The sequence below is a fragment of the Triturus cristatus genome, chromosome 1_2 (assembly GCF_964204655.1).
Source record: "Triturus cristatus chromosome 1_2, aTriCri1.1, whole genome shotgun sequence".
NCBI classification, from domain to species: Eukaryota; Metazoa; Chordata; class Amphibia; order Caudata; family Salamandridae; genus Triturus; species Triturus cristatus.
In genome coordinates this window covers 334,594,378-334,622,304 of record NC_140580.1, presented here as the reverse complement: position 1 = coordinate 334,622,304, position 27,927 = coordinate 334,594,378, and the positions used below count along the sequence as shown (strand labels likewise).

Sequence of the window (27,927 nt, the reverse complement as noted above, 5' to 3'; positions counted from 1 at the left end):
AACACTCTTTGTGTGGTTAACTGCCTTCAGGTCATGGGCCTTGAAGATTGGCGTGAGGAAAGCACTCAACAGAGGAGCCATGAACATGGAGGTGACCCAACGTAGGAAGACGGAAATCAATTGGGAAACTCTTTCGGCCAGGATCAACGTCCACTTACGGACTGTCCCGTTGAAGTCTCACATGCAGGGTAAGTGTCTTTTGCAACCAAAGGGCTGCATGGGTGCTAAACGTTCATGCACCATCTTCACGTCCTATTGAGCAATAGGGCCATGTTGTCTCTTCTTGGTTAGAGAGTGAATACTCAGTCATGGAGGGGCTTTGAGTATTGGTTGAAGGTAAACTTAAGACAGGTTGAAGTAAATCAATTCAGCCTTGCATTTATAGTGAATGAAGACTGTATGCAGGTATGTCACTACATCCGGTGAGAAGGTCTGGTTTTAAGTGGAAGATCTTCCTCTCAGAAGAGTAAATTTTTCCATGTGGGATTAAGCACGTGTGTACAGAGAAATTAATTAATTTAATTTCTGAATATATGTTGAAGTCCCCGTGCAGACCAGACTAAGGGAGGTATCTTTCCTACCCGATGTTCCTTTACAAAGACAAGAGTTTGCCACAGGGAAGCCGTGCAATGTCTTGCAAAGAGGATGCACAAGTCAAGCTCTGCATGTCTGAAAGGCATTATGGGTAAAAGATGAAGAATCTCGTGAAGCATCAGGAATGCATACATGAAACACAGAATAGGAACACTGGGCCTGAAGCACATTATTGGTATTTTTAAGGCACTGGTTTCAGTTCCTCTGCACACATACGAATTGCAGAAGCAGAAGTTATCTGCTGCTACTTACATGTCCTAACAAAAAATGTCTAACTGGGACTTACACGGCCCTAGTTACATCGCATCACACTTTGTATCGATTTTGCTAAATATCTGAACTTTATATTCCAAAGACTTTGCCCTGGAATTGGTCTCTGAGCAGAAATCTGAGTGATCTCTTTTCTGCAAGAAAATGCCCTCTGGAAAGAGACAGAAAATTGAAGAGAAAGAAGCTAGCAGGCTGAGGGAAGCCCGCTGTGTTTCTCTACCGCAACAATCCCATTGAGCGAGCGAGCGTAATGCATGCACTGCATGTCGGGTGCATATAACCTGAGAGTGTATGTGTGTGTGGAGGGGGGGATGGCATGTATGCATTGCCAGGACAAGTATAGCCCAAAAGCTCAAGTATTCTGTCTCGCAGTGCTTACCTCACACAGAGACATGCAGGCACTGTTCTACTGCAAGTTGTGCAGCCGACCTAAGGAAATGCTGGACGGTCCTCTCCAAAGATTAGGGTCCAGATTTCGCAAGCATGAACTCAGGGCTGTTTCTAGGTGTTTTGCTGCCCTAGGCGAGAATTGAAAAATGTCGCCCCCTCCCTTTTACTACCATCACTCTCTCCCCCGTCATCCAGTCTAGAAGAATTAATGCATTAGATATACAAAAACTCCTGTTTTTTGCCGCCCTCCCCCTTTTGCCGCCCTTGGCGGCTGCCTAGTCTTGCCTAATGGTAGAAACGGCCCTGCATGAACTGAACCGGTGTAGTGCAATTGTGTACAGACATTTGCCCAGACCAAGCAGCGGAACACATGTAAAAAGCAAAGCAAAAACGCAAATTCTGCACCAATCTTTGCAAATGTTTTTCAGCTTATGATGTTTTTCACTCCACCGTTTGTGAAAATGCCAAAGAAACAGAGCACTGTGCGATGCAACTTATATAATGGTACTAAGCATGTGACAATAGCTGCCCACAAGCAGTGCTTTCAATGGAAACAAATAAGTGCAGGTACTCACTAAAAGGAACTAGGAGTTTGGGGCGGGCATAAGGGCGATAAGGGCGGAGCTAGGTTTTCGACCTTTCCAAGCTTTGTATGCAAGAAATCTTCATGCATTGTAAGATGGGCGGAAGTATCTGTCCAGTTGTTATGACACTGATAGCCATTTACACAGCATTTACTAATAAGTGTTTATTATTACCCAAGGTAACCCTCTTTTAAAGCAACCTTAAAATAACAAAAGACAGGAAGGGTCCATATGTATGTCTTGTCCTTTGCATGCAGCTCCTTGATTCACAGTCATAACTCACTGAGCTATATTTCAAGGAATTTAACTTGTGATCTGCGGGTAATACAAGGGTCTCTGCAACAAAAAGCATAACCGACTAAGCTATCTACATAAAAACAAATCTGTTTCAGGCTGTGCTTTCCAACAAGTACATTGGCCCTCAAGGCAATTTTATGGTGAGTTAAACCTTTGATTAGAATGGATTCAGATCTTTCCAGCAAGTGCATTAGCCACCTCTTACATAATGTTTCCACTTCAAGCCTGAGGAGGGCCTCTAGTGTGGAGAATACATACTCTGTCAGGATGGATCTTACCAGGTATCTAAACAGATGCCAAGAGATAGAAGGAGACATTGCCAGCCTAGATGAATAAACAGAGCCTATGCCAGAAGCAGTGCCCTGAAAGGATTTCTCATTCACGACAAAAAGCCCAAACTATAGCTATTGTTCTCTGGTTATATGGATGATGTATGTGTGCACACCCAAAATATATATGAACGGGGGGGGGGGTCCCAAGTGGTTTCATGTTATGTGACATGTATGTTCAACCAGTCTCTGATTTTTGCCATCAAAGCTTTGCATGCTGCATTTTTTAATAACCCTTACTTATAATGACAAAAAGAAACTAAAGGTCGCAAAAGCATTGCCAACAAAAAATTCAGAACTATCCGAAAGTGTCATACATTTCATGGAGCCTCCTGTCGGGCGTCATGAACCCCCCTCCCCTCTCAGTCCCCCCCCCCCCCCCCAATGCTTTAGGAGCTACAGAGGGGATTGAGTTCTTGATCTCTCTGCAACTCAGTAGATAAAGGTCCATAATAAGATAGTAAAAGGGTGGAGGATGGATGGATGGGTGAAAGGATGGATATATAAATAGATTAGGGAAAGGGAGGATGGCTAGATGGGTGGAACGGTGGATGGATGGCTGATGGATGAGTGAAAATGTGGATGGAAGGATGGATGAGGTTGTGAAAGAGTGGGTGGATGGATGACTGAGACACAAAGAGGGGGCTCGAGGAGGATTTAAGGACCAGCGAGGGCACTCTCCCCAATATGACAATCACAAAAACACTAATTGTCCTTGGGTCCAGAGAGAAATATATTGAGAGGAAGATAATCAAATATCTCAGAGAGATGGCTGGTGAAAAACTGTCCACCTAAAGTATTCCCTTTAAAGGACGGTTTCCCTCACACACCAGAGGTGTCATGCTTCATCATGTGGATACTTCCTTGCGTCACAACCAAATTGTGACGCGAGCTACAACACCTCGCTGCGAATGTTAGCACTACACGACGTCATACACACATCATTGCTCATACTGCATTTTAGATGCCCCTTTATTCACTTTAAAAAACATCCCTGAGCTACTCCCTCGCAGCGAGGGGGTTGTAGCCCACGTCACAACTAGGTTTTGACTCGAGGCGGTATCCCAATGATGAAGCATGACACCTCTGGGGTGTGAGGGAAACCGTCCTTTAAAGGGACTACTTTAGGTGGACCGTTTTTCCCCAGCCATCTCTCTGAGATATTTGATTCTCTTCCTCTCAAAATATTTCTCTCTGGACCCGAGCACAATTAGTGTTTTTGTGGATGGATGAGTGAACAGATAGGTGAAAGTATAGATAGATAGCTGAATCGAAGGATGCGTGAAAGGATGTATTGATGGATAAACCAAAGAATGGATGGATGTGTGAAAGAATGGATGGATGGGTGAGTGATTGAAATGATGGATGGATGGATAGATGCATGAGAGAATGGATGGAAGAGGGAAAGGGAGGATGGCAGGGTGGATGGATTTCTAGATGGATGAAATGTTAGATGAATGAGTGAAGTGGCAAAAGGATGAACAAGTAGATTGATGGATGGGTAAATCGATGCATGGGTTAAAGGATGGATGAATTGATGAAAGTATGGATGGCTGAATTAGTGAAAAGGGGATGGATGGATAGAAGGATGGGTGGATGGATGGAGTGTAAGGGTGGGTAGATGGATTAATGAAAGGGTAGATGGATAAGTGTAGGTGTGAACGGATAGATACGTTTAATGGATAGGTTTGTAGATGAATGGATCGGTTTGGATATGGATGGGTTGATGGATGGACAGAATGATGAAAGACTGAATGATTGATGAAAGAATTAATGGATGACAGAAGGCAGAGGTAAAATGGCGATTGTCATTGGGTGGGTGAAAGGATGAATGGATAGATGCTTGGATTGGGAAGACAAGAGAGATCTTCTGAGGAGGGTCAGGGTCACTTTTTTCGCTTGCTTGGTGCATTAATTCAAAGTAGAGGGTATTTTAATTTTTGGGCTACTCCCTTTCCTCCTGTCACATTTGGCTTATGTCTGGTTTCCCATACGAAACAAGGGGTTTACATGCACCAAACAACTCGTAAAAGGTAAAAAGAAAAATGGTGTTGTCTTTTAGGTCTTTAGGTCTCGCCTGACCCAGCGCATGCGCTGGTCTGGCGAGACTTATTGAGAGGGCTCCAAAAAGTGCTACCAGGCCAGCCTAGAGCTACAGTGCATGTGCGCGGGCACGCGCGACGCACTTTACCGCGATTACTTTCACTTTCGCGGCCGCTTTGATGTTTGATCGTGATTGTGATCACTTTCACGGCCCCACGGCTGCTTGGCATAGCAAATAGGTCTCGCTTTTGGGACCTTATAAGTATTTAGTTATGCAACTGTTGCATGGCTAAACACTTATAAGGTTCCAAAGGCGAGACCTATTGGCTATGCCAATGCTTGTTTTTCTTTGAGGTTAAATATAAAATTGGGGGAGAGGGCAGGCATTTACATTCAAGTAAAAATGTTTAATTTGAATTGCTGATGAGCTGAAATTTTCAGTCACTTAAAATAACAGGCATGCCAGAAACTATAATGCCCTGAAGAATGCGCCCCACATCCCCGTCCATTCGGTTTTACAATATCTCTCAACTCCCACTGTGCAAGATCAAAGGGGAAACCAAACACCCTGCTGCCACACTCCTACTGGAAGACTTACAGAGTAGCACACAAAACTGTAGTGTCCTGGTGACAAGTGCTGCTGTTATGGCGCTCTTCTGTGAGCTCAGCCAAGAGTTGCAAACTGTATCAATGCGGGAAGTGTGAAAAGCGCTGCCAAGGTACGAGATAACAAGAGGTGCACCACCTGTGAAACTCTCTTTGTCTTGAGGAGATTTGTCTGAGGAGAAGTTTCGGTACTCAAAGGGAGAAAATTAAAAAGTGCTGATACTCAGTCTGGTGAGTACCGGTACATTTAAAGCACAACCCACCAGTATGGCAGTAGTGTGATAAGCAGTCCTAAGAGTGCATGCCGTGTCGGGCAGTTATAGTTTTTACGTTTAGTGCACCCTTTTGATTCCCAATTTGTGGGTACGGCTAAATTGCAACCTATTGAACCCGGCTCCAGACCGGCTTTGTGCAGGTGGAATGCCTTGTACATCCCTTTTAGGCATCGCCTATGCAGGCCCGGCAGCCTGCATTGGAGTCGACAGATCTCCCGCGATTCGCTCGTTCTCACTGTGAGGCGAGCTTACACGGGCTCCCCACTGGGACCCGCCATTAATTTGCCACTGTTGTGAGATGTTGCCGGCTCATTAGGGGCTATCATTTGTTCTGGCTCTAATTCTTTCATTTCACGGGCATGGAAAGCAACTGTGTGTTTTGCAGGAGCTTGTAAAGTTATATTGTAGCTGACACATGAAATCTTTGCGGAAAGCGGCAAAAACACCAGGGAGCTCAAGATGGATGTTGCACACTGTTATTTGCAGCTAGAAGTTTCGCCTGCTTCCATTCCGGCCCAGCATGGCCCCAATTCAGAGGTCGGCAAGATTCATTCATTTTATTTTGCTCGCCAAGATCTTCCAGCGGCATCCTGGGAATCTGGCATCTCGGAAAGCAGGGTTTTGAGGTTCATCAGTTTCGAGTTGAGGGCTGACCTGCTTCTCTTTACCCCTTTTTAGGTCTGACTTGACAGCACAGCTGTCTGCCATACCTGTTGTTATAAATTCTTTAAGATACAGTGGGCATTGGTTCCACTCAGAGGAGTACTACCCTCTCATTGCATGCTAGTGGTTTTCTGGTGCTTCTTTCCACCTACTATGAAGATCTTGCCTTGCAATGCATCAGGGACTATTTTACATTTTAGAAGTATAATAACTCTTCATACATTAAATTGTTTATATCATAGATGCATTTCAATGCAGGAATCAATATCAATGATTTTTGTCTTTTGTTTTTTCACCATAGGTTTTTTTATGCTCAAGTGAGGACTCAAAATGGTACCTAGACTGGTTAGCTTTCCCAATGCTCAACTTCTGACTTCTAATTTTGGGACAAAAATCAAATTTCAACTAATATATCTTTCAAAAACACAGATCTTTTTGATGTTCCCAGCTAATGATCCGTTTTGTATTGCCATGCTGCAAGTTGGAGGAAGCAAGCTCCTCCTCCTGTGAGCACGAGCAAATCCTCTTCTCTGGCTCTCTTTTAAGCCCATCGAGGATGAAAGAACAGTGCAGTTGTATTTTAGCTAAACTCTAACAACTGACCAAGTGCTGCATGTCAGAATATTATATACAGAAATATAATCTGGCATGAATATTCTGCTCTACGCATCACTTACAAAAATATCTTTCCACTGCATGTCGATGTTCGTCGATTAAATCCGATGGAGCGCTATTTTATATTAGGATTATATTAAGAATGCAATATGTCTGATTATATGGTGACAATGATATCCTGGTACTACACTGAACTACACACTTTGCTGTTGCAAATCTGCATCTGCTTCTTCATTATGAGCAGTGCATGGCTCACAGGTGGGGGGGCGGGCGCGGTGCGTCGCAGAGGGAGTCGCTGTGGAAGGAATCGCGCAGGGAGTTCAGAATTAGATTGAAAAAAACTACTTAACATGAGCTGGGTCCCGGGTATTCTCTACTCCTGCTCTCCTGTCTCGGACAGGAACAGGAAGCAGGCAGCCAGGCTCCCTGCCCTGACCAATCACAATCCTGCATTGCAGCGTTGTGATTGTCTGAGCGCCGTACTGCGCTCAGCCATGGGCTGGAGGGGTGGGCATGTTCTCCATGCAGGCTGCAATGAAGCCTGCATGGAGAAGGGGAATGTGCGCATGAATGGTTTGGGCGGCCCGAGAGAGACGACCAAACAGTCATTGCGCCCTCAGGAGTGGGAAAACCACTCCTCCCCTGCCCTGCTTGGAGAGCAGATCAGTGCCGCCCGCGGCAATGCAGCAGGACATGAAACATAAAATTACAATAACTCAAAATTATTATCATCTTATGTTTCTCCCTGCTTAAAAGCACTGGGGCGACGTTTCTCCGCCATAGCGGAAAAGCCGCCCCTGGTGCAAATGCCTAGTAACTACTCAAATGCTGTATTAGGATATTAGAGATAGGATAAGGCACACATGATCAAACTCCATTGTAACGAAAGGACAATGAATGAAAACGTAAATTATTTTTACATAACCATTAATACTGCTCTACGGTTAGTATCACCGGAATTTACAATTCTGCTTTCCTGACGTTTCGGCACAATTATCGATTCACCACATTTTCTACATAATCCTCCATTTGCATAATTTGCAAATTTTAACAAAAAAGGCTTATAGGTCAAAGGAATCAAAAGTTATAAATAAAAAAATTGCCACACATGTTGCACAGAATCTGCTGCATAATTTGCTTTTGTTTGCCACTTTATTTATTCAACCACGCCACATAATTAGGTCCCCCGTTACTGCATAATTCCAGTGGCCCTGTAAATAAACTGTATCTAAGCGCTCATGTATTTTTTTGCAGATAATGCAAATGATAATTTGGAAAAATGTTGGTTGGCCCAGGAAGACACAATATGATCAGATGAGAACAGTGGGATTGCAACCCTGGCACGTCCCCCACATAAAATATGACCAATACAGCATAGGTATACATTCGATATCTTTCAGAAGTATGCCAGGATATCAGCAAGCCCCTGCATTTCTTCCCAAACAGCTCTGTGCATATCAGCCGGGCCATGTACTGTATAAGGAACAATGTAGCATTATCAATAGCCGGAAACTACTCCACATTACGAACAAATCCGCTTGCACATAATCTGAATCCTCTTCTATGTTATATAAAGCTCATATTAGTCAGTGCCTGACCTTCCACAGAGACAGTACCCATAGATCAGGCAGACCCTGGAACAGATAGAAAGTTCATGTTGCACATCAACAAACCCAGAATTGCATACGAAAATGAAGGATACTCAGTGGTAGTGTTTCTGAGTTGGATACATATCTTGATATGCATAATGTGGAATTATATGGCACGGTACAGTACAGAATGGTACTAGGACTTCTCTAAAATTCTTACCCACCTGTGTTGTATACTTAGTTATTATGCTATATCCACTTACAAGATTTGAGAAGGAAGCCACCTTATCGGCTGTGCTGAGAAAATGGACCAAAACTAAAAGCAGTGATGCTAAATGCTGCTGTGCACATCCCACAAGCCTCACCCTCTCCTCCTGCAAGCACCATATGTCTCTTCTTAGCAGTGACAAAATACCCAGGTAATAAAACGAATTTCGTTGCGTGCACTGCATCCCCAAATGCGATGCAGTGCACGCAACGAAATTCGTTTTATTAATTTATATGTTAACTTACCTGTAAACCTCCGTAATCCATAGTTTACTACCCCCAACCCTGCCCCTCCCCCTCCCCACGTCACCATCCTGCAGTTACTCCTACTACCGACCGCGGCTGTTTTTAATTGGTTTTAGTAAGTGAAATTAGCTTAAATACTTTGATGACAGTTTTCCTACTCAGCAGGACAATGTGTTTAACTTGCATGCCTTCTTTGTGCCACTGTCAACATTTTGTTACATTCTTAAACCTAAAAAGGATGGAAGGTGGGAGGACCACACAACATGGGTGAAGTTCTCTTTCCTAAACCATAAACGATGTGGTTTTAATGAACACATGTGAGCCACTACAAGGACTAGGGAATCACTGATTAGACAGGGAGGATCACTGGAGTGCCTCGCTCCTGGGTTCAGTACCAGGTCACCAGACCAATTCCAAGATAAGAAAGTGCTTAATTTGTAAAAATGAATAAATAAATAAAACAATAAAAAAAGCAAGCACAGGGGCATAACATTTCAGAGGAGTCCCCTACTGGTGATGCTGAACGCCAGGATTGTTTGAGTACCAACGCTGCCTAGTCTTGATTCCACCAAGTTTCCATTTTTCCACCACCTTCGACTACCTTTCTCATTATCTCGAGATTGCAGGTTCTTTTTAATTATTGCTGTATCAATTTGTCACTGTTTTTTCTACCTTTCTTTTTCTGCATCTTTCTCCCTCTTCTGCCTTTCTCTCTCTCGCTCAGTGCCAACGTATGTTCATGAAAAGTAAGTCATGGTCCCCAAAAAGAAGTGCTGGTGCCCAACACTTAAAACCACATGCACAATTCATGCTTCAACTGAAGAGAAATTGATATCCATGATCCTTTCTCTAGTTACTGTTTAACACAGCAGCATTTCAATTTAAAGTCCAATGAAAAGACACATAGGAGCGCATAGGAGGCCATCGGAATTTAATCTAATTGAGAGCATCATTCCAAAGTGAACTGATGGCTGAAACACTAGCATTACTGTTTGTTTTCCAACTCTACTTTCTGTAACATTGCATTACTGCAGTTGAGTCTTTCTTCCTATACACTTCAGATCACTAGCTTTTTTTCAGACGCTGACTTACAGACCCCGCTACTGCTCCCACACATCTTCAGTTCCAAAGTGCATCTTCAGACCATTAAGTTCTCCTCCATCCTGGGGACCAACACTAATCAGAAATATAATGGCCACTCACTTACTGATAGACGTTTGCACCACTTTAAAAGAGAAACAGTAACAACTTGGAATCTGGGGCTCGCTGGAGTTACCAACCAGGTGCCATCTTTCATGGCTCAAGTAGACAGAAATATTGAGAATGTGCAGCGTTCATGTGGGTGCATGCATATGTTATGGCTTCCTACCTCACCCCCATGTAGTTCCAGACAATGGGCATTGCAGATGCAGCTTGATATGAAGCACTATGCATCATTAAAAATTGGACAGCTACACACTGTGTACAGGGCCGGCTTTAGGGCGGTGCGACCGGTGCCACCGCACCGGGTGCTGGCTTCCTGGGGGCGCCGTGTTTGAAAGCTTATTGTGCTTTTGAAGCACCTGCTGCAGCGTTTCTTTCCCCGGCAATTACCAGTCCTCACATAAATGTCAAGATAACTTGCGTGATTAATTATCTTCCTGGAGAGAGATCAGAATTTTGTATAGTTGAGGTTTTGACTTAGGTGAAGTTAGTGCAGAGGGTTAATATGCCTGCTGCAAAGAACGTGTACCAAGTAGATTACAGAAGTATGATGTAAACAGATCAGCAGGTTACTGCTTTCATAAGAGACATCCTTTTGTTACTTGCAATTTATAACTTAAAATCCTAATATAGAATAGTGAGCTATTAACTTTCATCCAAGAACTGCATACACACTGCAAAGTATACATTATTAGAGCATTGATTAATGTTGCAAAAAGGGTTAGTTTGGCTAGAAATCAATCCTTATTATTAAAGGAAACTCACAACTATGCTGTTTCTTTTTCGACTCTGAGTTTGTGCTTCTCCACACCAAGCACTCTTGAACTATACTGCCTACCAGTATGGATGACATGTGACTCCTATACTTTTAGTCCTTTGGCTTATGTAACATTTCCTCTACACTGATTTACACACGTATGATTGATTGTCTCTGTGTAATATGTGTGTGATGCAAAGTGCTTGGACACCCTACACTGGTATGAGTGGCACTATATAACTAATTCAATGCATCTGAGAGAGTGTGGTTATGGAGACTTGGTCACTGTTAAAGGGTGCTAGTGAGAGAATCCGTGGTGGGGGTGGTCATTGGGGGGGTGCCAACAAACATTGTCGCACAGGGCGCTACCAGCACTAAAGCCGGCCCTGACTGTGTAATCGGTGCATCTCGATTGTCTCCTAGTCAGTTGATATCTACCCAAGAGATTCACAGCTAGCATCCAAGACAAGCTTCACTACAGCCTCCACCCATGCAACACCTCTCCTTCTTCCCCTAACAGCTGACTGTGACGATTACAGCTCTTTGAAAATAAACTAGAGTGCTCACCTAGTTCACAGAATCGGCCTGCACTGGGAGACATGATGCTGGAGTAGGCGGCTTTTGAATCAATCACTTTCCTCTTCGGAAGGCTGAATATGTACCAGAAAATGTTTCTCATCTTCGCTGCCACAAGTTCCCAAACTAAATGAGTCCCGGAAAACATTTCTTTTCATGTCTTTATATTGCATGTTTATGGTTTTCCCAGTCTAGTCATTTAAAATTGTGTGTTTTGCGCTTTCAGTAAAATAGTGGCGCCATTGGTCTATCTAATTTAACAGGCTACTTACTTTAAATTCGATTTTAATAAATTACCTTTGGCTGTAGTCATTTACAAGGTATAAAGGGAGTCAGTTTTATAGACAGTGAACATATATTTTTTAATGTGGTTTTTTTCATTTGCTTTTATTTAACTCATGTTAAAATGGTTTTGAAGTCGGTTCACGGTAGTGCTGGAAAATGCAACATCTGACAAAAACAAGAGAGTCGGAAGTAAAAAAAGCTGCAGTGGAAAGCTAACAGCCTGTCTATAGACTGCTGCTGTTAGAAGTACATTTTACTCAGAACGCCATACTTATGTGTGGCATCCCTAGCATCTGTGCTAGTTGCTTAGTGCTTTAGAATGTTATGAGTTGAATGTAGTGTTCCAGGCATTGAGAGCCTGGCTGAGAGTCCTGTGCTTATGTCACAAGGATGAGAAATATATTGCTGGAGTTCATGAAAATGGGTCCCCATTTCAGTCCTTCCTGTTTTTCTTTGTAAAAGTCATAGGAAAAAAAATGTTTTCTCTCCGCTATGGTCCATCAAATCTCGGCAGACATCACACATCAATTCCTAAAATAAGCATGGCACCATCAATAAATGATTTATATTGTGACTAGAATCTGCTTTCACCCTTTCTATAAGCTCCTTGTTGTGACTTAAAACCAGGCATTCACTGCAATGCACTTAAATAGAAAAAAGCAGAGAGATATCACTCCAAAAATCCAACAGGAATGCTTCCAGTAACCTTCAACCTATATAGTAGCAGGAAAACAAACCTTATCGCAAATACTTTTGAGCATTTCACCTCATTTTAATGGTCTGACTTACGACAGCAACATTATGCCAGGGGAGGGCAATTCCAGGTGGACAATGACTGGGTGGAGTAGGGCCCTGGCTTCACTCCAGGCCTTTAACTCCACCCAAATAGGAGTGCCTACCCCAATAGATAATATTGCTTAAATATTTATTCATAATATACTTGTGGGGCTTAGCACCTGACTATTTACAGACCCTTGTCTGTCCGTATGTCCCAACTCGTCATCTTCGCTCTGCCTCACTTGAAAAATTCCATGTTCCCAGGTTCAGACTTTCTAGAATGGCAGGTAGATCTTTCTCCGTCTTGGGGCCCTCTCTCTGGAACTCAATTCCTCTTGCCTTACGTGGGGAGCCTTCGTACCCCCACTTTCGTCGTTCACTGAAGACTTGGCTCTTTAATCAATAATTTCTTCCCTTTTTAGTTTTCGCGTCCAGGCGCCGGGGAAACCCTTGTTGGGTAGCTGTTGCGCCATAAAAATTAAATAAATAAATAAATAAAAATAAATATAAGAGAGTGAGCGAGTAGTTTGCACAGCTGTTACGTGCATGGACCTTCTACTCCTGATTAGTCAAGTGTAGGCTATTTTGGTCAACTTTAATTTTTTTACAACTTGCAGGGGCCTGGAAACATTCTCAATTAATGGGTAGATAAAGTCAACAGCCATTGTACAAAAATGTCAGCTCTGTCTGCAAACAGATGGCACACGAAATGAAAAAGCATTTCTGGCTGGCGTGACAGATGTCTTCCATAGTCCAACTATGAGACATCCCTCATCATCTGAGCCCCTCCAGGTTCTAGGTTTAAGGCTGGGTGGGCGGGTATACCTCGAAGCTCTTGAAATGTGATGGGATCTGTAAGTCAGTTTGCTCTGCAGAGATGGCTTCCTTCCTCCTTCGTCCAAAAGGCAGAAAAAAATCACACAAATAATATAAAAACCCACCTCTAAGGACAGGCGGACTGAACGTTGCTGAGGTTCCTGTTTGCGCACTAATGACTTACCACTGGCTGAGATTAACTGACTATTTCCTGCCAGATGTGGGTCAGGGCTCTGACTGTACAGCAGACCTGAAGCTGCTGCTCATTGACAAGGGCCAATAATGCACACATCAGTCTGGGGTTATTTGTGTGCAGAGGGGGCGTGGCCTGACTGCTCCTGTTAGAGTAGGAATATGGCTGATTTGCATAATGATGGTCGCTATATGTGGTTGCTAAATCAGAAAACAGCAACCAGACTCCAAAAAGTCAGCTCTTCTTTTTGCCCTACATGGTACACTGGACTTGTTAGTAAAGAAAATACTACTTGGCACTACAAGTCACAAGCGTGATCCAAGCCGATTGCCCTGAGCTGGGCCCTGAAGCAGCGGTAGGGTGAGGTGTGGAATATGATCTACTGCACAGTAAACATGAGGCACAGTGGTAGGAGGTGACACAAAAACACCATATGGTCCAGATTCTTACACATCATCAATCTATTTTTTTAATACTATAGGTTTAGCCTCTACGCCACTACCTACACTTTAAAGTCTGTCTTCTACCAGTTTTCTGGTGGAAATGTGCCATAACAAAACTTGAGGAGGGTCCCCCTGCAAAGTACAATGAGGGGGCCCCATTATGCTAAGGACCCAGTCAGGAGCTCTCAGGCCAGAGGCCCGCCGCCCGTGTACAGTGCTGGAGGGGGCACCCTGGAGATCAGGCCCCCTGCACCGCGGGGGGCTTAAGGGGGGTAATGTAACGCCAGTGTGGTGGTGTTCCTTTGCTAATGTATACATTATGACAGTTACTCATACTCAGCACAGACTGCAATATTTTGGCACACTCTCAAATTGGCTATTCTGAACCTGGAAGCCATTTTGGCCTTCAGATAGAAATGTACAAGATGGCGCATAATGAATATAACAGCGGTTAAGCGTAAGGTTAAGGAATATAGGGTTGAGAGGACGCACGTGGCAGTTATACACTCTATTAAAAAAGGTACACAGTTATATGACACGGTGTGAAGGGCTCTTCTTTGTGGGTTACACTGTCACCTTGACTTCAGCTGCATGAACTAGGAACTGTCTAGTACTTCCTGGTATGTGGGAATTTTTCATAATTTTGAGAAACAGTGAAATTCTACTGACATACATGAGAAGTGTTGCAGGAAAAGTTGAGACTCTGAATGGCTGCAAGGGAACCATGATGCCATAAAGGGCAAAGTGACATCAGAGTTTAAGGGAAGTGTGCTTCTAGGAAGTGCTAAGCTGCCTTGCACTTTAAAGGGACATGTTGTGGTAAAGAGTGAGAAACTACTGAAGTGTAAGACTTAAGTGATAATGGAAGAAGTGAGACACCCCGAGGTTTAAAGGGGCAGAAGAGAATCTTCACTGACTTGTAAGAAACCCAGATGTGCAGAAAGAACGACTCTCTGCCAATGCACACAAGAGCTTCTTGTCGCAATAGTGTAAGACGCCACTAAAGCCTATGAGCCCTGTAACTCGAAAGTTTAAGACTCTGCTGATGTTTGCTTATTTATTTCTCCCTGTAATGTGTCTGGCATAGCATGGAGCTCGAAGGAAATGTGCACATTTTTACTTAGAAGTGATGCACAATCAACCTGCGATCCATAGCCCGGTGGCAGTGGCCTTGTTACTAGCCAAAAGACGAGTGGCGAACTGGGATAAACGGGAAACACCCACTAAAAGTCAATGGTTACCTGATATGACTTATTGTAAAGAACAATAGGAACTATATGCTGAAGAACTGCCAGCACCCTCACGACCCAAGGACATCTGGGCTCCTCTCACCGCATGCCTGTTGTCTCTCCCGGATCTTGCGTAAGGGGCAAGCAGACGTTTGTTGCTATCAGCACTGGTCTTAGTTATGACGTTACTGTCTGTAACTGTGGCTGCACTACTATATCTCTCACACGTGGCACTCTTTTTCGGTGTTGTTGTATTTTATGTGCTTATAGCATATATACTAATAGAAACCCTTTAAGTAAAAAAAAAAAAATGATGCACATTGAACCAGGAGGTGTGTGCAGTCTAATCAAGATCATGCGCCCATAAGCAGAATGTTATGCAGAACAAGAGTTGCTATTTCTTAACTGATCACCCACTACGAAATCACACCCCCAGGGATTTCCCCCACATTCATTCAATTCCTTGGTCAAGTGGTGACGTTAAGGTTAGAACGCAGATCTCCAGACTCCATAGTCAACAATGTAACTTTCCAGACCACATTGCCAGTGATGGACCTTATAAAGGGTGAGACACCTTTGAAATGTAGAAAGGGAGCTGGGAACCACCACCTCACCATTTTCAACTGCGGACACATTTTCCCCGATGGAGACGAGTTGGATTAAGACGTAGCTCTCTCATACAGTCAGGCTGACCAATGGCCTTCCCCTCATTTCCATACCTTTGCAGTCCCCGCTCTACATACCCGGACGAGAGTGGCGCCATTGCTTTGAGGCTATTTGGATTTCGAATCATTTTGTCCAGCGTGTTGACAATCTGTGCGAATTTGGGCCGGTGGTTGCGGTCCTTCTGCCAGCAGTCCAGCATTAACTGGTGGAGGGCGCTGGGGCAGTCCATGGGGGGCGGAAGGCGATAATCCTGTTCAATGGCATTTATTACCTGAAAAAAGAAGGATGTAGATACATTTAATTAACAGATAACAGCATTACACCAATTCCTGCAGTACATACATCTCTAAGCTTCAAAAATGAACGGTGTCACCAGAAATATGTAACACATAGGCCATCATTACAGGTGCCAGAAAAAGTCTGGTATGTGTGGTAAGTACTGTTACTGTACATACCAGGATTATGAGTTGAAAGCTAACACTACAGTCCCGCAGTTTTCCCCTGATAGATTTTGGCAGGTAAAGACTGATACATTTTTTCAGGGCAAAAATGTGGCATAATTAGTGGGATATACAGATTTTGGTGTGGTAAGCACCAATATCTGCATGTAATACCTCGTTTTCAGGCATAACTCCTAATTGGCTATTTATTGCACCCAATGAATTCTGACCAAGGGGTGTCAGATTTCAGCGGGCGCAAGAAATATCAAATCAAACACTGGACCACTCGCAATGAGGGCAGGAACAGTGCACACGCGTGCAGTGTGTGGTGCCATGGTCATATATTAATGTGTGTTTGTGGGACAGCAGAGAGAAAAACAGGAAACTCAGGAGGTAAAAAATAATTAGAACATTTATATAGTGCACTATAAAAAGTGAGTAATAGCTAAGCACAATTTACAATTGGTTCTGGTACCCAGCTGGATAGCTCTTGTTTGGTTTGGAGTCAGCTAAGATCTTTTGATTTTACTAAAACTGCAGATATGATATAGTTACTTTTAGGTACTTTCAGCCAATGTCCTTCATTTGTTGTCTGTTGTGTTATTCACGTGTTTTTCCACCCACTAGAGCATACCGAATGGGGCACTGGGATAGCCCACTTCAGTCATTCTCTGATTTCAATGTGCGTAACAACATTCTCTGATTTCACGAGAAGCACGCCCACATACAAAGATTTTCCTTTCAGTGCCAGAGATTTGCAGGAATGAGTGCTTTTTGAGACCAACAATAATTTTGCTTTTATCCAACTGTTTATTTTTTAGACTGACAAGGGCTCAGCGCTTCCCCAGTAACAGCCAAAAGGTTGACAGCCAACGCCAGGCCTAATGGCTTTGCTAATGTTTGTTTCAGTTTGGAAGCGATGAAAGATTGAAAGGAGCACCCAGAATTAGCATAGTTACTTAGTGTTCCAAAGAGATATCAGTAGAAATGTATTTAGTGCTGTGCTTGTGGATGGTTTATTCCATGCAGTGTGCGTTCCAAATTGACATACAGATTTGTACACAATCTTACTGCGAAGAAGGCTCAGAAAGTTTTTTCCTCGCCAAAGATATCAGAGATCCGAAAATCACGAGTTATAATCCCACCGAGTCTATCTCAGCGCTGCATCAGCTTGAGGTTGTAAATTGAGTAACAATAGATTGGTCATTAGCAACGCCTACAAGTTCAGAGAAGGTATGAAGCGTACATCGGAGCTTAATTTGTCCCGGTGTCAGCACCTGCACTTATTTGTAAATACAGGCACTTATTTATGGCAGTCTACCACATGGTGGCGCTGTCTGTATATATTTGAGGAGAGCTCACGAGCAACAAATTCAATATCCTGTTAGGTGAACTGCAAAAGTCAAAATATCACACTTGTGTATTGGTTAATATTTGGCTGTGCTAGCCGGGACAGAGGAGAGTGTAGAAATACCTGGGGCCTGGCACTTACATTTTTACAAATTAAGCACTGGCCCTACATAAACAGAACGTACTGGTATCATATTGAAATACCTCACAAGCAAATGTGAGCCCTACTTGTGGTAAAGTGCAGAGAACTGCCCAAGAATAAGAACAGATTGTGAGAGACAAAAAATAAACACAGGGCCTGCTTGACACTACTTACACAGGCCACCATTAGGTACCAATTAACATGTAATAAAGTGCACTGTCGCCTCATAAACATCACTGCCAGGCCAAGCACCCCAAATATGCAGTATATGTTCTATGTGCCCCATTGCCTGGTACATGCGCCCCAGTGGTTCACCCCTATGCCGACCGGCCCCTTCCACAGCCGCCTCTATAACACTATTGGACGCCACAACATGTATGTAGAAGGCAGTACAGTACATCTGCCACTTCATTCCTCCAACATACCCCCATTATCCAATCCAGGATTGTCACGCGCAATGAAAAATGACAGCGAAGTCGTGCCACAGAGGGGATGGTGCCTTGCACTCCTTTCGGTGTCCCCCGGCGAGCGGAGACACCTTTGTCAACATCTAGAGGAGGGAATTCTGAAAGTGCCTCTGACAGGGCTCTCTCTGGGTGACGCGGCGCTCGCGCAGCCAGGAGCCTGCAGTCTGACAAGCGGGGTCATTTTATAGGAAGGAGCCTACATCATCCTGACAGCTGCAAGCTGCCTACCGCACCCCTCCTGCCTCAGGACGGCACATTCTACCGGGGAGGTTGGGGGTTGTGTTTTACCGTCTGGGCAGATTACTTACAAGCGACCACCACCTCCAATTTGGAATCCCCTAAAAACAATGTATCTAATCGCAAGGGAGTGCAGGGCTACGGAGAAGACCTATGCAGAGCTCTGTAAATCTCGGCCTCCATCTCGACGGCTCTCTGGCCTCCTGGGCTTCCAACACGTAGAGGTCGCTTAGGTCACAGCAGCCTCTTTCATCGCCCAGCTTTCGCTGAAAGGAAGGTTCATCCAAGAGGAAGGAAAGGCGCGCTTCATGGAGCAGTCGTACTCCAGGGGAAGAAAATACGGGCTTCATGAGGGAAATACGGGCTTCATGAGGGAAATGCGCGTTTCATGGAGCAGTCGTACTCCAGGGGAAGGAATTACGCGCTTCATGAGGGAAATGAGCGCTTCATTGAGCAGTCAGTCGTACTCCAGGGGAAGGAAATACGGGCTTCATGAGGGAAATACGGGCTTCATGAGGGAAATGCGCGTTTCATGGAGCAGTCGTACTCCAGGGGAAGGATATACGGGCCTCATGAGGGAAATACAGGCTTCATGAGGGAAATGAGCGCTTCATGGAGCAGTCGTACTCCAGGGGAAGGAAATACGCGCTTCATGAGGGAAATGCGCGCTTCATGGAGCAGTCGTACTCCAGGGGAAGGAAATACGCGCTTCATGAAGGAAATGAGCGCTTCATGGAGCAGTCGTACTCCAGGGGAAGGAAACACGCGCTTCATGAGGGAAATGTACGCTTCATGGAGCAGTCGTACTCCAGGGGAAGGAAATACGCGCTTCATGAGGGAAATGAGCGCTTCATGGAGCAGCAGTGGCGGTTCGTCCATTGTGGGCGTTGGGGCGTTGCCCCCCCGCCCGCGTCCGCACCGTAACTCTTAGTTTTAACTGATTTATTGAAGTTCAGCCGCAGCCCGCAGCGGCTCCGAGGGAGAAGTTAGAACTGACATTGACAATCATGACTGTCAGTCAGCATGAGTCAGACGTCGGACCTCCCACCTCCTTCAGAGTCTGAAGGGGGTGGGCGGTCTCCGGTCTGGCGTCATGTTGACTGACAGTCATGATTGTCAGGGGCAGGCAGCAGGCAAGCACAAGCACAAGTGCGCATGAGTGGGGATGGTGGCGAATTTTTGCACCGTGCCCAGTCATGCGCACTGGTGCCTGCTCAGGCTGGCGCATGCCCATTAGGAGAGCGAACCTCGGTCTCCTAATGGGCAGGCGGGCAAAGCGTAACATTGCCCTACGCCTGCTCTGATTGGCTTAGAAGGGTTTGCTACTTAGTTCCAACTTCCCAGCAGTGATGCGGCTGTTCCACTGACTGTTGGCGCCAGAACGGACCCGAGGCCGGCGGCACAGACCTGGTCAGGTAGGATTGATTTTTATTATTTTAATAAAACTCCCTCCCCCGCGCGACACGGTTTTAATTATTTTAAAACTCCCTCCCCCGCGCGACACGACATCCCCTCTTCTCCCCTCGCGAGCCGCGACTGGTTTTATTCGTTCCCCACCCACGGGCCGCGATCCTCCCCTCGAGCATGCCGGCCGCCATTGATGCGTTTATTACACAACACTAACTTTTAAGCTCCGCCATAGGCAGAGCAGGTACCTATGACTTGCGTTTCTGTTCCCACAGGTACCAGAACTTAATTTGTCAGACAGAGGCTGCTTTGAAATTGAAGAGATCTTTTGAACTGCATGCTCAGTGTATTGAAATGGAAGCTGATTAAGTAATGCCAATAAAACGACAACTATCTTCACTGAGTTTAATTAATTTAGTTTTATTCGTTAATCGCTCCCCACCCGCGGGCTGCGATCCCCCCCCCCCCCTCGAGCATGCCGGCCGCCGCTGCAGGAATATAGTATATACGTCACAAGCTGGAGTTCGAATTCCCCATCTTGCTGCTTGCTTGACTACTAGAATTTATCTCCGACCTGTGGTGGCATTTTAAAATTAAAATACTGATCTTCGTGAGTGGGTCTTCAGAACCCGTGCTCTCCTCACCCCCAAGAATGTCATTCTGATCAATATACTTAATTGTTACGGAAATAGGTTCTTTCCGTGGGACCAATTTGCTTTTATTTGAATCTGATTGTGAACAGATTACTGCAGCGGAGCACATTCAGCCGAAATGGGCTCCGTACCTGCTGCACAAAGCTGTTGGCACCTGGATTTAAATCAAACCCAAGTGGTCGCTCAGAGAGGAACTATTTCCGGAACATTCAAGTATAATGTTTCAAGTTTCCATGCAGTTCAGTTTACCTCATACTTTTACTCTTGGCAGAGGGAATGCAGGGTGACCCATTTTATTAATATAGCTACGATTATTCAAAGTTTTGATTGTATTTTATGTATAAACATGGCACTTTAAAAAAATCGATAATATCTTTTCAGAATGGAGCAGGTTACTTGTTGACTAATTAGATTGCACATGTGATGCTTTTGCCTAAGGAATCGATTGATGATGAAGAGGAAAACAAACTGCAATACCAAACATTAAAACGTGGCTATTAGTACACTGTACGTTATCTTCGGAAGATAGTTAGCAGGCTTCACCTATCTGACATCAAAACGGGTTTTGTGAGCTGGTGTAAAAATTTGCAACCCAATTGTTTCACTTCTAATTACTTAGCATTATTCTGGCCACTTTGCACTCAATTTTATTCCAAGCGAGCACCAAGCATCAGTAGATTTCATTTTTAAAGGTATATCAACAAATAAAGAAATATGCAAGGTACTCATCATTGTTATCTCAAAGTCAGTTCATAAGTTCAGTGGTTATAATGAATAAGCAGCTGCCGACATCATTAGCACATGTAATCTCTTTATTGATTCTGTAACTGCACTTTCGCAATTGCTTTATTAACCTTTCTGCTTTCTCAAAGATGCTTGAAAATGCACCATTTGCACACTATTTTTTCAATTTTTTCTCGGAGGGGGGGGGACCTCCCTTATGACGGTCGGGCTCACAGTGCTCACTCACCACTTGCCATTCATCACAAACGTTTACGCCCCACGACTTTAAAATGTCACCAGCCGCCACTGTGGAGCAGTCGTACTCCAGGGGAAGGAATTACGCGCTTCATGAGGGAAATGGGCGCTTCATGGAGCAGTCGTACTCCAGGGGAAGGAAATACGGGCTTCATGAGGGAAATACGGGCTTCATGAGGGAAATACGGGCTTCATGAAGGAAATGCGCGTTTCATGGAGCAGTCGTACTCCAGGGGAAGGATATACGGGCCTCATGAGGGAAATACGGGCTTCATGAGGGAAATGCACGCTTCATGGAGCAGTCGTACTCCAGGGGAGGGAATTACGCGCTTCATGAGGGAAATGAGCGCTTCATGGAGCAGTCGTACTCCAGGGGAAGGAAATACGCGCTTCATGAGGGAAATGCGCGCTTCATGAAGCAGTCATACTCCAGGGGAAGGAAATACGCGCTTCATGAGGGAAATGAGCGCTTCATGGAGCAGTCGTACTCCAGGGGAAGGAAACACGCGCTTCATGAGGGAAATGTATGCTTCATGGAGCAGTCGTACTCCAGGGGAAGGAAATACGGGCTTCATGAGGGAAATGCGCGCTTCATGGAGCAGTCGTACTCCAGGGGAAGGAAATACGGGCTTCATGAGGGAAATGCGCGCTTCATGGAGCAGTCGTACTCCAGGGGAAGGAAATACTAACCTTAGCACAAGTAGCATAGCAAGGATGCCATGGTCCCTGGTGCAATCAAGGACATGGCGCCTTTGACTGAAGTTAAGGGACTACTTCCAAAGCCTTGGCAAGACTGCCACTGGCCCTAATGGTAGCAGGAAGCTGGGCCCCTGTCCTGGCCGGGAGCTAAACGATAGACATAATTGGGACAAAGTGGCCCACTCACAACCCTGGATACAGGTGCCACTGCATCTGACTGCACTAACCACAGCAGCGCCCGGCACCTTGCAGTGGATTCTCTATGCAGGCAGTGGAAACAGAGCAAAAATAAAGGCAACAGACCTATGGCCAGGTACCCCCCCCATCAAAAGACACGAACACCTTGCTGGAGTAGGGAGTCGTAGACCCCCGATCGTATTTATTAACAGACAGTCATTTCAAACAAAACGCAGAAAGATTTCCAAATTTACTCTGCCCCAACTGATGACCTTACCGCCAGACCAAGATACTGCTTATAAACACAACAAAATTAGCAGAACAATCAATACATATCAATTCACCTGTGGAAAAAGCATATATTACAAAAGCATATCACCAACATGACTGTCACCTGTGAAAAAGCATCAATTAACATTACGACAAAACGAAACTCTTTCTATCAGGGATGGTGGGTGGGGAAATAAAATTACAAGGCCCTCCGTCGGAGGGTAGGCACACGTGTGTTTCAACCGAGGGAGCGGCGAGCGAGAGAAGTCGCAGACCGCTCCACCGGCTTAGAACCCCTACGAGCCTGAGCTCCGGACACCGGAAGTGACGTCACTTCCGCCGTCCAGAGACCATCGAAACCCCCCAAAGTGATTCAATCTCTTCCGGGGCTCCTACTTACTACCTTTGTTCTGGGGGTGTGGCCGACCGCCATAATGGCGGCGGGGACGATGCCGGCCCCGCCTTCCGCTATCAGTGAACAGTCGATTTTGAGTTCATCAAAAATTGCCACAGTGAGAGAGGGCAAGCAAGCGAGGGGAGAGACTATATAATGTCAATTAACAAAGTAAATGTAACTAGAGTTGGAGTTAAGAAGAAATACATCCTGTAACTGATGTAAATTTGTAACTCAGTAATCCTCATGTAAAGCGCTCTGTTTCCTCCAGGTCTAGCCAGCGCTATATAAAACTCTGCAAATAAATAAACATCTATAAGTCCATATACCTGCTTATCATGGCAATATGTTGGTAGTCGATATTATGAATTCAATATATTCACAAGTCAATATTATTAATCTCAATATCCCGATCAACCCCCCCCCCCCTTCAAATGGGGATATTTAAGAGGATCGATAACCATCAGAAATCAGTTTTGGAGAAGATAGTGCAGTGGATGTGCAAAATCTGGTTAGCACTAAACAAAAGCAAGAATGATGCTAATTGGGTCTAAAGAAGCCACTGATAGGATCTAGAGAGGCTACTGAGAAACTACTGGAGCTACTGGAGTCCTAGGTCACCCCTTGAGAACAGGAGAAGCTCAGGCTAAGCAGGTGTGTGCAGTGAGCTCTCCGGAATCTGCACTTGATGCCCAGCTGTCATTCGAAGGGGCTGTCAATCAACCGACTTGTACTGGCAGGTTCTTTATACCTATGCTGGAAAAATGACATCCTTTTCTCTGACAAAAGACAGGTATGTTTTTTGTTTTTGACGCATCAGGAGGCTACCATGATGTCACTGGTTCGAACTCTATACTAGACGTATTTGATATGCCAGCATGGTGAGTGTTACGCTTTCATGCCTAAGAAATCAGAAAACCTTTCCGCAACCTAAACTGTTTCAAATGAGAGTAACAACAGTTGCAAGCAGGACTTAACGCGGGACGCGTTCTGCCAGTATTCAGTCTCGGAAGTAATTTTTTTTAATGACATTTAAATGGCTCTTTATTGAGCCTATATTCATGGCCTCACCATCATATTATATACACTGACCCCTTTCTCGACGAGTGCAGAAACTCTCAAGGTAATTCAAGTCAGGCAAATACACGTTGTACTTCTTCATGCACGGAATATATGTCCTCATTTCACAAGAATATTTGCTTATCCATGAAGTTGCTTCTGTGGGTTTGATTTTCACCTCTAACATGGGAGACTGGTGAAGCACATACTGCAGACAGAGTGTCCTCTAGGTGTCAATGGGCCATAGGTATCAAAAAAGAGTTTTGCGATACTCAAATTGCGATTTTTAGCGAATCGCAATTAGAGAATGGCAAAATTCAATGTATGTAGGATTTGCAAAAAATTTTACGAATCCCACATATTCCTTATTTGCGAATCGCAAATTGAGATTTTCAAATAAGGAATACCTTCCTATTCATTCCTATGGGCTAGGAGGCCCATAGGAATGAATGGGAAGACATTCTCAATTTGCGATTACCAATTACAGAATCGCAAATTGAGAATGCAATTTCAAGGTTGCAAGGGTGCCAAAAGGACACCCTGTTGCACCCCTGAAATATGCATGTGTGCACATTTTGTATGTGCGACATATGGCACGTTCAAAAAATCAAAAAGGTGCTTTTTTAAAGAAAATCGCAAATTGCCACCAACTTGAATTTGGTGATAATTTGCCATTCCTTAAGGCCAAATAGCAAATTTCTGGTGCTTCCAGAATTGCATTTGAGGAATCACAATTTGCAATTCCTTAATTGCATTCGCAAAATAGAGAATCACAAATTTTGCAATTCTCTATTTTGCGATGGCCTTTTGAGGTGAAACATCCCAAAAGGTTTTTTCAAATTCGCAAAAGGGTCGATTCTGAGAATCTGCCCGTTTGCAAACGGGAAAAAGGCTTGATACATATGGCCCTATGTGACTTCATGGTGTGATGGCGTTCAGGAGATGGCACCATTTATAGATCTTGAGTTACAGCTGAAAGCAGCGCAGGTTTTTCGCAATGTCTGTCACTGGGTGATGAAGAGGAAGGAGAAGTAGAGTGAGACAAGCAGATGTAGAACCTCAGGATGAGATATGGGGAGAAAAGGGGCATAAATGAACGAAGAATGTGAGATTTCAAAGGAAAGTAAAGTGCCTAACTGAGTGACTCAGAACTACATGCTCCCTTTCAGAGACTTTCTACTGTTTATCTTACAATCTCATATTTTCAGAATTCAAAATTTTCAGTTCTATTCACTTACAACATCATTGTTGTCCCTCGTTTATTTGATATTGACTAAAACTAGTGCTAACAAGAATTGGCAAAGACAATAGGTCTGGATTATTTCAGGCGTATTTGCTGCTGCGTAAAATGTTTGACGGCACTCAGACAAGCAGTGCTATCCAAATACTGGCAGATGGTATCCTGTGTCATGCACAGGATTCATGTTCACAAGTTTTAGGCCACTTCTCTTGTAAAGGCTTCCTACTTAAACTTCTTTGACCAGACTAGAAGTCTCCCATCTTGTTCCTTTCACTTAAAATTCTGACTGCAAGGTTCCCTCATCAGACAAAGTAAGAACGCAATGAGAACCATCCACAGGGAATGCGCCTATGGGGTAAATATGCACTTATCGTTTGCTGATAGAAAGCTAAGGGTTAATGTGCTTTTTGTACAGGACTGTCTGTAACCTTAAAATCAATATGTGGACTACTGGTGGGTTCCGCCTCAGCCTTTCACCCTTCCGAATTGGGGAAAATGATCACCAATGGTAAAACATAACTGGTGTTAGAAAGCGGGGCATGAAAAGGTCGAAGTTACAAGTTAGGCACGTTGAAGAGGAGGAGGAGAGGACACAGTAAGACTCAAATTGTACAGTAGGGGTGAGGGAGGGGAAAAAGAATCAACATCTGAATAAATTTAGGAGCTCTGCCCGTGCTTGTGCTAGGGGTGCTAAGAGGAGAATCCTTGTGCTAGAAGCAGTGCCGTCTTAGCGCATGGGCACGCTGTGCAGTTGCCCGGGCGCCCCACACGCATATGGGACCCATGTAGACCAGAATTTGACACTAATTTTGCGATAAATATTTGTATTCCTGTGAGTGGTTGTGCAGCAGGGCCCAGTGCACTGGTTTGCCCAAGGGCCTATAATGCTGGTAAGACGCCCTGGCTAGGAGGTCCATTATAATGTGTTTATGAAAACAATGGTTCCTTACTTCTGTGCACTGAGCACTACTTTCAGGGGCCTGTCAAACAAACACTGCCTCTCTCTCATTTCTTCCCTCTCTGTCTTCGCTCCTCTTCTCTCACAAAATCACAGATGACAGAGCCCTATGCTGTGGGACAGAGGTTAACATTTTAATTGAGTGCCGAGGGGGAGGGGGGGAGGAAAATGCAAAGAGCGAGGAGGAATTTTAATGCACTAAATCTTTGGCGCACCAGAAATATGCAGCGAGGATCCCCCCGGGAGAAGGTTGAGACGATTGGTTGACTGCAGAGGTGAGGGAGGGGGCTACCACCTGTTCAGATCCAAAGCGCGGAGAGACGGCTGAGGAAACAGTCGGCTCACCCCAGGACCCTGAGACTTTTATTCACAGCCAGGAATAATTATATTCACGAATCTCCCTGCCCCCAAAAAGTACGTTTTGACGTTCTGGGGAAGACTGCTATTCCTGACGCACTGTCGCCACAAACTCACACAAGAGAATTGCCGGCGTCCACGACTCTCCCGCCCAAATGATTATGTTGCTGCGCAGTGCCGCGCGCCGGCCCGCGGTAATGACGCCACAAGTGTTGGCAGGGTACCTTCCTCCCTCTGCAAGAAGAATATTCCCATCTGCCCCTTGAGACGCAAATGTACTAAGAAACACAAAAAGAGGCCGAATGGGGCGAGGAGATGGCCATTGTCTCCACTTCCAAGTCTGAGCTGAGCCGGCTCACCTGACGAGAACTGCCGTCAAAGATCTTCATCAAAGCTTAGAGGCATCAGTGCCCCACACGCGGTATTAAACAAGTACGAGCCTATAGGTCTGGTTTTGACCGCCAGTCTTTTGGCTTTGTCAATGCTTGTTTTGTCAGAGTGTTTGCAGAACTTTAGAGTTGAGAAAATGGCAGACATGTGTAGAACTTAGAAAGAATATTTCCTAAAGGCAAAAATATGATTTTGGTCTCAAAATACACACACCGATATAGAATTCCCTGGTACTGAACAGAAGGACTTTTGCGTGTGAATGCGCTCATTGTGGAACGGCGCACACAGTGAGATTAGCCAATGGCTGAAGTGGGCAGAGCCACTGCTCCATGCTGTAGTGTGTCCAATAAAAAGGTGAATAATAAAAAAAACAGACAGGAGGAGGAGACCTGGCAGAAAGCCTAGTTAAGTATACCTATAATTTTTGCAAAATCAAAAGCTTTTGGCTAATGCCAGAGCTAAAAAAGTGTTGGTCGAGGACACAGACCTTATGGACAAGAAAAGAGCGTTATACATGTCCCTTGTGTCTCAACATCTTTGAGGCTCGAACCTTTGACAGGATAAATATTCCTAAATTAACACCAGCGCCACTGGAATTATGTGATTGTGCAGCCACAACAATTTTCGTATAAATACAGATTAGCCACATTTGCTGCATTATTTGCAAATTTTACCACAGAAAGTTTTGTTTCTAGCTCAAACGGTTCAAAAGTTACTAAAAACGCAGTAACACGTGTTGCTGCGCAGTGGAAGGCAGTTTGAAAAGGTTCTCGGGTTGCTTATTGCTATGTGTGGGTTTTAAAATAAGATGCAATCAATGTTGCAATATCCGCACAGTGTTAACAATTGTAAAATGACACAATAAAGACATTATAGTATCACAAGATGTGCCGCATTACACTGCATAATTTGCCTTTCTTGCCACATAATTTACTCAACCCTGGTGCATAAATTGCCTCTCCCTTGACACATAATTCTAGTGGCCCTGGTTAACAC

General features: G+C 44.5%; 1 protein-coding gene across 5 annotated transcripts in view; it reads right to left on the bottom strand.

Annotated features, from left to right (window-relative positions):
• EPHB2 (EPH receptor B2) overlaps window positions 1-27,927 on the bottom strand; it is a 776,297-nt gene that overhangs the window by 50,953 nt on the left and 697,417 nt on the right. For all 5 annotated transcript variants that reach the window (XM_085603935.1, XM_085603938.1, XM_085603939.1 and 2 more), the window contains exon 14: window positions 15,791-15,984. In XM_085603935.1, the coding sequence (XP_085460061.1) occupies window positions 15,791-15,984 (194 nt within the window). The remainder of the gene's footprint in view (window positions 1-15,790; window positions 15,985-27,927) is intronic.